The sequence below is a fragment of the Erithacus rubecula genome (genome assembly GCF_903797595.1).
Source record: "Erithacus rubecula genome assembly, chromosome: 1".
Lineage (NCBI taxonomy): Eukaryota > Metazoa > Chordata > Aves > Passeriformes > Muscicapidae > Erithacus > Erithacus rubecula.
Window position 1 is genome coordinate 20,157,245 of NC_136658.1, and position 10,727 is coordinate 20,167,971.

A 10,727-nucleotide genomic window follows, 5' to 3' on the forward strand; every position below is an offset into this window, starting at 1 on the left:
CCGAAGTCAGGGGGCGGGGCGGGGCTGACGCGGGGGAGGAGGGCGCGCGCGTGCTCGCGCGGGGCGGGGCAAGGCTAGGCAAGGCGGGGGCGCGCGAGCGTGCGGCCCCGCCCCGCCAGGTGAGGCCGGGGAGGGGGGGTGAGCCGGGAGCGGGGGGGAGCGCTGAAGGGGCTTCGTTCGGAACTCCGGGCGGGATCCGGGAGGAGCGCGGCCCGGGCGGTGGGGATGAGCGAGGGTTACCGTGCTGCCGCAGCCTCCCGGGACCCGGCGCGCCTGGCCGCGGCATCCGAGCACCGAGCGCTGCTGCCTCGGATCCCCGCTCGCCGCGCGCGGCCGCCGCCCCGCCACTCGCGGCTGCAGCTCGGAGCGGCGACGTGGCAGGAGGCGGTCGGCAAAGCCCGGCGGGTGTTCCTCCTCCGCCGCGGTGGAGGTGGTGAGGTGGGTGTCCCCCCGGTGCGGTTCGCCGCGCTCCGGCCGCCCTGCCGGCGTGGGATGGAGCCCAGCTCGCAGCTGGCCCGGAGGCACTCTCGGTTCCCGTTCCTCCCTCGGCCGCTGTTGGTCCCCGGGGCCGTTAACGGATCGGGCGAGTAACGGCGGCGCCGGAGGCGGAGGACGCGGCTCCGGTGCCCGGCTCCGGCTGCCCTGCGCCGCCCCCGCCGCTGGGAACGAGCCGGCACCGGGTCAGCTCCGAGGGCTTGGTCTCGCTCCCTTGCTGTAACGCTTCTCCTTGCTGGGATTAGGAGCGAGAGCTCCTTAAAAAAATATTAAAGAAAAAAAAAGCGTGTGGAATATTTAATCCTTTAGCAAGTCTGTATGCCGTAGTTGCAGACTTCTCAGGAACCAGCCTCCTTGTACCACCTTCAGAGTCCCTGTGCATACATCGTTTATGTCGCTTTGACAGTCGTTGTAACATATCCTTCTCCCAGGTGTTCTGTACCTGAAAGGAGGGTGTAGCCAGGTGGGCGTCAGCCTCTTCTCCCAGGCAACCGGCAACAGGACAAGAGGACACTGTCTTAAGCTGTGCCACGGGAGGTTTAGGTTGGACATCAGGAAGAATTTTGTCACAGAAAGGATGATTATATGTAGAAATTGGAGGTGATGGAGTTGCCATCCCTGGAGGTGTTTTAAGGAAAGACTGGATGTGGCACTTTGTACCATAGTCTAATTGACATGGCAGTGTGTGGTCATAGGTTGAACTCAATCTTTTTTTTTTTTTTAATGAGAAAGCAATAGTTGTAGAACAAGATAATTGTTTGCTCTATGATGTAAGCATCTTTATGTAACACAAAGCAGTAAAATACACTTATTTTGCCTTGTGTAACCAGTTTCTGGAAGTAATGTTTATAGTGGATTTTTATCCTGCCATCCGAAGGCACTGACAGTGAGGCAGCAGAATGAAGTTGGAGTGCAGTAGTCGATTTGCCTTTTGCTCCAAGACAACCAGCCAGACCCTTCTGCTTGCAGGAGTGTTCATTACGTTGGGCTCAAGTCGAATCCTCCTGATGAAGTATTCTGCCAATGAAGGTACTGTTGGGTGATACCCATGATGTACCTTGAATAAGAAAGTGTTGATGTTTGGGCTATAACATGTCCAAAAAACCTACTTCTCTACCTGCAGAGTTCTTTGCATAAACGTTCTATTATCTTTATAGAGACTTGTGTTTCTGCACTGGAAAATTTCTGTCTAGCCAGTGGTCTACCATAAAGGTATAACTTGTGTTGCAGGGTGTATGATGTACCTTTAAAAGATGAGGCAGGTGATTTATTTTATAGCTTATTCTTCAAGGACAAGATTGTTGTGTAAGCACTATTGGCAATACATGATTTTATTGAAATGGTTTTCTTTCAACAGGCTTAGGAGAGTGGTATCCTAGTGGGTGTGCTAAAGCTGGCTAGTATTGCTAGTCCTAAAAAAAGGTTATGTCATCCTGGAAGCCATTTTTTTTGTGAGGGTTAAAAAAGACCATATTGGTCCTTGGGGGAAACTTTCTCATTTAAATTTTTTTTTTTAAAAACAGCCATGTTCTTCCAGAAAAGTTCTACTGTACGCTGGGACCAAATGAGGAAAGATTTCAACTTAGAAAAGAGGCTATTCAGAAAGTTGTATATCATAAACTTTGTAACATTTATAACAAAAGTTCTGACTTTTGTGACTAAAATTGTGATTGGAATGGTTAAAATAGATTCTTGCTCTAATTATAGATGCAGGAGACAGAAACTGATTGTGTACTCTCTGATTTGCTGGATCCCACAGATAACAAGTATGATTATCTTCCTGCAACAGTGAACATGTGTTCTGAAGTAGTAAAACTGGTCCTATGTGTAGTGTTGGCACTCTGGAATAGGAAAAAAGGTAAGTACCTATGTTTTAAATAACTAAAATGTGTTGACATTCTAAGATTTGCTGTCTTAAAACACTTTTAACAGCAGATGACACTCTTCACTTGCTGCAGGTTTTGCATTGCAGGTGATTTTTGTCTTTTCCTTCTTTTCTGTCCCGATGTAAAAACTATGAGAGATTAAATTCTTAGCGTTTCAAAATGGTACAGAACAAATATTTAAATTGGAAGTGGGTGTCAGGCACTGTAGGTTCATGTTAAATTGAACTGTTGGTTTTGTCTACTTCTTCAGGAAACAGTCATAGCTCTGGCAAGCTAGTAAAATTTTCACCTTCACCATTTAGTACAGACTTACCTAAGATAGTAAATATATTCAATCAGTGTTTGCTATCATTGTCTGCTGCTGATTGCATGTTTTCTGGTTCTCTTTTTTTTTTCTTTTTTTTTTTTTTTTTTAATCCAGATGTCTGAGTTTTGCTGAACTCAATGTGTTGGTGCTTCAGGAGAGGATTAGTTATCATTGGGTAGTTTAAAATTTGTGCTAATAAAGCACTTTTGGCACCAGCACTGGAGTAGTCTAAAGTTTATCACAGTCTTCCTCCTAAAGTTTGTGTCCTGAATACCTAAGTAAATGTTATTTTTTTGTGCTTTGTCATTTCTTTCTTCTTTTCTTAGTATATGTTCTCTTTATAACCAAATTATGTGCTATGGTCTGCAAATACTGAGTTCTGGTTTATTTTGCACTTCTGACTTTACTGGCTGACCTTTGGGTACTCTGTGAAGGAATCCACTGTGTGTCATTGTTCCTGTTGTAGATTTGATCAATAATCAACAGGAAGTTACACCCAGTATGGATGTCACCATTCTGTAGGGACTCTGGGGTGCTTTTTGGCCCTCAAAGAATGATTGACAATGGAATTTTTGTTCCCAGTGGACAAAAGCTGTGATGGATGTAACAGGTTCTTCAGGTGTTTTCTCTGCTGAAGCAAGGAGGTGAACACCACACAGGGTTGCTGCTCCAGCTGTGTGTTCTGCCCTGGAACACAGGTCCCTGTGTTGCCAGAGAGTTGTGGAACCCAAGTGTTTTCAATCTAATGGTGTTCCTGAAAAGAGAGCAGTGGTACCTGTTCTGTTACAAGGCAATGGGCTTTCAATAATAGGATGTCTTTCTTACAGATTTCTTTTCCTTTCAGAAAAGGGTTGTATGGATAATCTCTCTGAATGTTTTTCCTGGAAGAATGTGTGTAATTCCATGAAATGGTCAATTCCTGCCTTTCTTTACTTTTTGGATAACTTGATTGTCTTCTATGTACTGTCCTACCTCCAGCCAGTAAGTATACTTATACTGGGTAAGGTGACTTCTAATATCTTAGTGGGTAATGCTGCTCTTAGGCTGTCTGCCATGGTTATTAACACTGGCAAGGCCAGGTTCTAACTGAGGCTGTCTGCTGTTTTAACACTGGCAGGTGAAAGAATAATCTGTTATCTTTCCATTCTCTTGCTCACTGGTCAGTGTTGTGCAGCTTTCAGTAGAGAAGAGCCTATATTTTCTCAATCCAAAGTGATTAAGAAATAGGGTGAAGTGCTTAAGAAGTTGGGAGGGGGTTTCATATTTTTCCTCCTTTGCCTTCTTCAACTCTGTATTTCTTTTTCAATCCATTTGTTTCTCTTACTATTATTTGAACTGTACTTTTCTATGGGGCTTTCACCACTCTGTGTATGTGACACAAAGTGAGTGAACATAATCTCACAAAGGAAGTAAGTGTAACAGAAACTGAGAACGGGATGAAGAAAACTGACTTAATTTTTGCATTTTTTTGTTAGTTATGTTTAGGTACAAAATTTAGTTGTTACTTTCTTCTAGCTACCCTCATCCTTTTGGATGAACCTGCATGCGCTCAGGAAATGGTACAGGTTTTGTGCTTGCTTTTATTTTTGTATCATGATACTTTTTGGTTCAGAATCTATGTTTGCAGTAAGATGGAAACAGATGGCTTGTGCATGCTGTAAAATACTGTGGCTATCCCTGTTGAACATTAAAAATAAGCAGTGTTCTCCCTTCTCTATCAGAATTTCTCTTTAAAATATTGTTCTCTTAGGTATATATTTCTGCCAGGGACAGTCCAGTTCAGAGTCTAGAACAGGACTCAGCTGAAAAAAACTAATAAAATGAAGAGTCAGATATCCTAAAATAACATGCACAGCTGCTTGGTTCTGTGGTTTGTTGTATAGGGATTTTTTATTGATGGGATTTTTTTAGTGGTGGTGGTGAGGATGTTTTTTGCTTGGTTTGGCTTGGATTTGTTTTTTTGGTTTGTTTGTTTGTGGGTTGTTTCGATTTGTTTTGGTTTTTAGTTTTAGGAAGGAAATACAGCTATAATATTAGTAGAAACAAAGCCTGATGTGTAGGAGATTACATAAATGCTATTTTTCTCTTAAGCAATTTCATTTGGTTCAGTTAAGGTAATCATTTGTAATGTGCACAGCTTTTGTTTTGCATACACACACAGATATTACTTGTCTCTCTCCTCTCAGAACATGTGCTCTAAGATTCCTCTTTTTAGAACTTTTAGCATCTTTTAATTAGAGAAATTCTATTATGATTAGATGAAACCATATTATTATTAAGATAAAGAAGTATTAAAAGAGAACTAAATATCTTGAAGACAGAATAACTTGGTAGTGTACTAGACCATGAATGTGGAATGTGAAGATGCTTAAATGGAAGATGGCATACCTGACTGAACCTCATCATGTGACTTTAAATACAATGTAGTTTTGGGCACAAGTAGTACCTGGGTAGGCAGTTGCTGGTATTAAAGAGTTCCTTTATTGAGATTTTTCTGCTTGAAACTTTTGCTGCAACTGTTGATACTTTTAGTGGCTGAATTTCCCAGGGACTTACCTTTTGAGATTTTGCTTGTGGTGTGCAGATAGTAGCATGGGGAACTTCGATATTCATATTCCCTTTTATCTAGGCAGAGGACTCTTGAGGTTTCGGAGAACAGTTACTCAAAATTAAATTTTTAAACTATCCTTCTAAAGATCTTGCTCATAATGTTACCAGACATGTTGGATGGGGGACATTGGCTGTAAAGCAAAACCAGAGTGTTTGTGAAGCACTTCTACATTTTGCTTAAAGGCTCTTTTTTTCCAGAGTAATTTCTGCCAGATTTCCTTGTTTAATTTTTTCTCCTTCCACAGTGTTCACCTAACATGAATATTTACTGAGTTTTAATTTTGCAAAATGGGAAACGAAGATATGTTTTCTTAGGCAGGTGTCTCATAGTCAGTAAGTCTTCAGCTTATGTGAGAACCTGTGTTGTGCTATTTCATTAGAATTGTTGTTCAGCAGAGAGTATGTTGGGATAAAGCGGAATGAAGATAATGAGGAAAGAGTCAGTGCTTTTCCTCTGGGTGAATGAAAAAGACACTGTAGCAGAATTGGGAATAATGAGAAAATTCAATAAAAGGTCTGTGTTTGTACTCCTGAATCCATATATGCTTTTGTGTAAAATTATCTAAAAAGGTGAGTTCACTCTGAGACTCAGTTGGACCAAAAACTTCAGTTGCCTGGATCTTTTTTACATGTACTGACTATACAGGGAGGTCTGGAATAACAGCTAGTTTGCAAAACCCCCCCCCCACCCTCAAAAGAGGATTTTCTGTTTTCCTACTAGTGCTGGTGGGTTCTGATCTTTACTGGTAACTGGAGTGCTTAAAAGAGCCTCTTCTTGGTCTGATGTCCCAGTATACATCATGTCTAATGCAGAGACAAAACAGACAATCCTTGCCACAAGGTATTTGCGGCTTGGGATCGTGGCCATGGAGTAGAGCACTGAAATTATTATATGTACTTATTCCCAAATTAAACAGAATCTTTAGTGTTGTCTTCAGTTGTAATTTGAAATAGATGATTTTTTTTTTTTAAAAGTTACAGTTGCAGTCTTGGAAATTCAAGCCAAGCACCTCTTTATCTTTGATAAACTTACAGCTAGAGCACTTGACATACAAGAAGTTTGTTTTCTACAAGTGCCTTATCCAAGTCTGGAATTCCATAAACACTGCAAATGGCAGCCAGGAGTAGCCTCACCTTGCTTTATTCTTTGCTTATTCTCATTTTGGAGCAACTTCCTCCTTCGTGCCAACACAGGTGTTCTTGCAGCTGAGTGGTTAGCCCAGCTGGGGAACTGGTCTGATTGAAAACTAAACTGTTCTTTGTTAAGTTAGTTTTCTGTTGCATTGGTTTCCTCACATCTTCATTTCAGTATAGCTTTCCCCACTGCAGTGGAGTCTGAGCTCTGTGGTTTCCCCGAGATTTTGAAATGGGACTTAAGTATCATTTTACAGGTGTGTTATTGTACCATTTGGGTGAGGAAGAAAATTCAGAACCAGTACTTTTCACTCTGACACCTTGCAGGAAGATGAATTCATGAAGTTTGTAGCCTTTGGTGTCCACAGTGTGTCTGAATATATCAGAGTATGACTTTGTTCCTCTCCTTCTCTTTCAAGGCAATGGCTGTACTCTTCTCAAATTTTGTCATTATAACAACAGCTCTTCTCTTCAGGATAGTGCTAAAGTAAGTAGCATTTGCTAAAGTAAATGAAATTTAAATCTTCCTTGCTTTGAAGTTAAGCTACTTTTTTTCTCTTTGTCTGATGGGAACAGTAATTCTCTTTTCTTGCAACTAGACCAGCTTGGAGAAGTGGTTTTACCTTCTACATCTGAAGGTGTAGGAAATAATATGTTATTAGGAGTCCCTTCCTATATCTACACATTTGGTCAACTCTAGTAGAAAACAGTTGAAATAATGATTATATAGTCATTAAATGGTAAGAAGAAAGCTTTCATTTATACATTAAATATTTTATTTATTCTATTGCCAGTACTTCTTATCGGTCTGTTGCAGTTCATAATTGAGTGTAAACATGGTCTAGTAAGAGGAAATGAGATACAGAAGAGTGAAAGATAGAGGTGTGTTTGGGTCATTATTCATGGGACAAAAGCCAGACTGTGTTCCGCTTTGCTGAATTTGTGCTCTTTGTAGTATGATTTAGATTCAAATAAGGCTGTCAGGGAAATGGGTATTAACTTTACACTGTAAAAGTTGCTTGTGTTAAATATGGCACAAACAAGCTTTCCTATAGGTGTTAATATGCCAAAACAGTGCCTGATGGTCTGACTAGAAATGCTTTTTCTCATTTTAGTTTTGTGTCTCTTGTGAAGTCACACAAGTTCACTTAATCTTCCAAATTTTCACAAAGATAAACAGGCTTTGTTTGAGCAGAAAAACAGTATAAATTATTCTAATAGTCTCATGAATTACATTTGTAGATTTGTAAGGGTTGCCATAATAAAATACTAGAAAAGGGTTCCAAATTGTGGGGTAAAAGAGCGATATAGTGAATGTTTTCCAAAGAAAGATGGTAATTATTTGGATGTCTGTGCTTTTTTTCCTTTATTCATCAGACCTTTGTTGCCATGGAGACAAGAGTTGCTTTTAAGTTGTTAGGCAGTCAGTATCTAGAAATAATGTGATCTTGAATGGCTTTCCTTTTCCTTATTTCTTCAGAATGCTTCATTTTTGTGCATCTCTGACTGCCAGACTCGGCCCCCTTTGCCCTAGAAAAGCGTGTTCCATTTTGGCATTTTACTGTATTCTGAAAAGACTTTTCTTTACACCTCTCTGTCTCCTTATCTGTGGCATAATGCCTTTTATATGTTTTATAGATCTGGATGTTCTGTCTTTTAATTTGTGCCACTGTGTTTCTAAATTTAGTGGCTTTTTTGTGTACCAGGCGAAGACTCTCTTGGGTACAGTGGGCGTCTCTGGTGATTTTATTCCTGTCCATCGTTGCCCTGACTCGAGGAACTGGAGGCCATCAGCACAGCTTGGCTGCACATGGATTTCATCATAATGTGTTTTTTAGGCCTTCTAACCACTGCCTTCTCGCTACTGGACCTGAGGAAGCGTGTGTGGAAAAGGGCAACTGTGCAGCACCAAGTTTCCTTCACAGCTTCCAGTGGAATGTGACCAGTACCATGGCAGGAGCATTGAAGCCTCTTCGCCTCAGCCTGGGCCATCTGCTTATTATAGTGCAGTGTTTTGTGTCTGCCCTGGCTAACATCTACAATGAAAAGATGCTGAAAGATGTAGATCAAGATGGGGAAAGCATCTTCACACAGAACAGCAAACTCTATGCCTTTGGGGTGCTGTTCAATGGGCTCATGCTGGCATTGCAGGCTAAGGACCGGAGGCAGATAGGGAACTGTGGCTTCTTTTATGGGCACAACATCTTCTCCGTGGCTCTTATATTTGTCACAGCTTTCCTGGGGCTGTCTGTAGCCTTCATCTTGAAGTTCCGAGACAACATGTTCCATGTAATGACTGCTCAGATCAACACTGTCATCATCACCGCTGTGTCTTTCATCATCTTTGACTTCAGGCCTTCTGTAGAGTTCTTTTTGGAAGCTCCTGTAGTGCTTCTCTCCATATTCATTTATAATGCCTGTAAAACAAGAGGTCTGGAATATACCACTCTGCGGGAAAGGGGAAAACTCATCAAAGGAGATGCGTGGGAGAGGTCAAGTGGGGTAAGGCTTGTCTTGTCTCCTTTGTTTTCTTGTACTTGTCTCCTTTGGTTTCACTTTTGTTTTACCTCCCTTTATGCTATGAAATGTTTGAAAGAATCAACTTGTGTGTGACTAGATTCATCCCTTAACACCGCAGTTCTGCAGTATTTCCTAAAGTCTTGTGTATTGCTTTCCATGTGCCACTTGTTGAAATGGAGAAACCTAGGTAAGCATTGCTTTCCTGCTGCAACTGTAGGCAGTCTTGTGAGCAACTTCAGCTTTATACAAATCTTATCTTGAAAGCTTTTTAACCAAGAGAATTTACTTACGCAGGGCATTCAGAAATTGGAATTGATACCTGGGAAATAATTTTACCTAAGAACTGGTAAGGCTGTGTAGCTTGGGCCACATGATGAGGAAGTTAACACATTTGATGTTAAGGTTCTTACTACAATAGCAGTCAAAGATAGCTGAAGACAAAAAGGCAGTCTTTAAATTCAGTTTTAACATGGTTTGGGGTTTTTCTTCCAGGCCTGCTAGTGTTGTTTGTTCTGATTTGAACAGTGATCTAGTTACCTAGAAGGTGTGGGTGGGTGGCTTGCTCTTAGAGCTGTCATTCAGCTGGGCTGAGCAGTCTCCTGATGGGAAGGTTCATGCTCGTGTGCATCAGCCCGCAGCTACTGGTGGGCTGTGGATGCTCATTGGAACCAGCAGAGAGCGCTGTCCCCACTGCCTTCCAGCAAACATTAAACTTGGAGATTTTTTCCAGAAATTCCACATGGTGCCTTTTTAGGTTGTTGTTTAATAACAAATAACACAAATTCATGTATTTTTGGTATGCCAGGTGTCATCTATTTTAGCACTTAGAACTAAGCAGCTGTTGTAGAAACAAATAGCACTATGTGAGCATGCAAAGGCAGCTCTGTCTTGGCCTGCATCCAAAGCAGCATGACCAACAGGTCAAGGTAGGTGATTCTGACCCTCTGCTTTTGTGAGAACCCAGCTGTAGTACTGTGTTCAGCTCTGGACACTTAGGTCTGGGCAAGGTGATTGGAGGGCTGGAGCAACTCTCTAGTGAAGACAGGCTGAGAGGGTTGGGGATCTTCATCCTGGAGAAGAGAAGGCTCCAGGGACACCTTCTAGCATCCTTCCAGTACCTTCCAACCCAAACCATTTTATGACTGTATGGAAGAATGAGCAATAAGCTGTTTTAGGCAGTGAGTCACTAAAAAGTGTTAAAGATGCAGGGAATGGTTTTTATGAGTATATGTTTTCTAAACCTTTTAACACACTAGTAAAAGATTTAAGTTACAGGATCTTGATTTTGCTTTAAGTGATACCTTCAGAATAAGCCTTACTCTTCCTTTTTTTTCCTATGGTATTAATATCAAGATGACTTTTGCTCACACTGTCCTCTTTTACTTCTGGTTCCCATAGGATGGAGAAGAATTTGAGAGGTTGAACAAACCAAGCAGTGACATTGATACAGATGAAGATTCCCTCTAGCATGAGGCTGGCTTGGAGGAGTGCTATTACTCACAGTGAGAGAGAGTTAATCCCTTATTAACATAGGGGAAGGTTGTTTTTCCCCACTGACAGACTGATTGGAACTGGTTTGGGGCTGGATGTCAAACATGGATGAGGACAATATTCAAGCTGTATATATGGAGAGTTGTATTCCTTTGTGCCTGTCTCCCAGTGTCTGGGGAAATGGAAATCTGGAATGCCATTGTAGCAGCTGGTGAATTTTACATGCAGCTTACGTGGCCTAACTTTGAAAGAGCTTGAATAAAACAAAAGTTCGTTAAACAGTA

General features: G+C 41.7%; 1 protein-coding gene across 5 annotated transcripts; it reads left to right on the plus strand.

The window, feature by feature from the left end:
- Positions 1 to 23: 23 nt before the first annotated feature.
- On the plus strand, positions 24 to 10,727 carry SLC35A5 (solute carrier family 35 member A5). 5 transcript variants are annotated; one of them, XM_079330726.1, is made up of 7 exons: positions 24 to 119; positions 1,326 to 1,524; positions 2,255 to 2,353; positions 3,533 to 3,669; positions 6,852 to 6,919; positions 8,139 to 8,934; positions 10,351 to 10,727. In XM_079330726.1, the coding sequence occupies exons 2-7, from the start codon at positions 1,395 to 1,397 to the stop codon at positions 10,417 to 10,419; spliced, it is 1,299 nt and encodes a 432-aa protein (XP_079186852.1). In that variant the 5' UTR covers positions 24 to 119; positions 1,326 to 1,394; the 3' UTR covers positions 10,420 to 10,727. The 5 variants fall into 5 exon arrangements, with proteins under 5 accessions (XP_079186852.1, XP_079186854.1, XP_079186851.1 ...); XM_079330728.1 differs by having other exon boundaries at positions 1,373 to 1,524; XM_079330725.1 differs by having other exon boundaries at positions 110 to 438; positions 1,373 to 1,524.

What these genes read in the sequence shown, in the direction of transcription:
- SLC35A5 (XM_079330726.1), top strand. Translation starts at nt 1,395, where the DNA reads ATGAAGTTGGAGTGCAGTAGTCGATTTGCCTTTTGCTCCAAGACAACC. An exon ending in GAAGTATTCTGCCAATGAAG is followed by an intron (nt 1,525 to 2,254) that starts GTACTGTTGGGT and finishes TGGATCCCACAG; the next exon opens with ATAACAAGTATGATTATCTT. An exon ending in CTCTTCAGGATAGTGCTAAA is followed by an intron (nt 6,920 to 8,138) that starts GTAAGTAGCATT and finishes TTTGTGTACCAG; the next exon opens with GCGAAGACTCTCTTGGGTAC.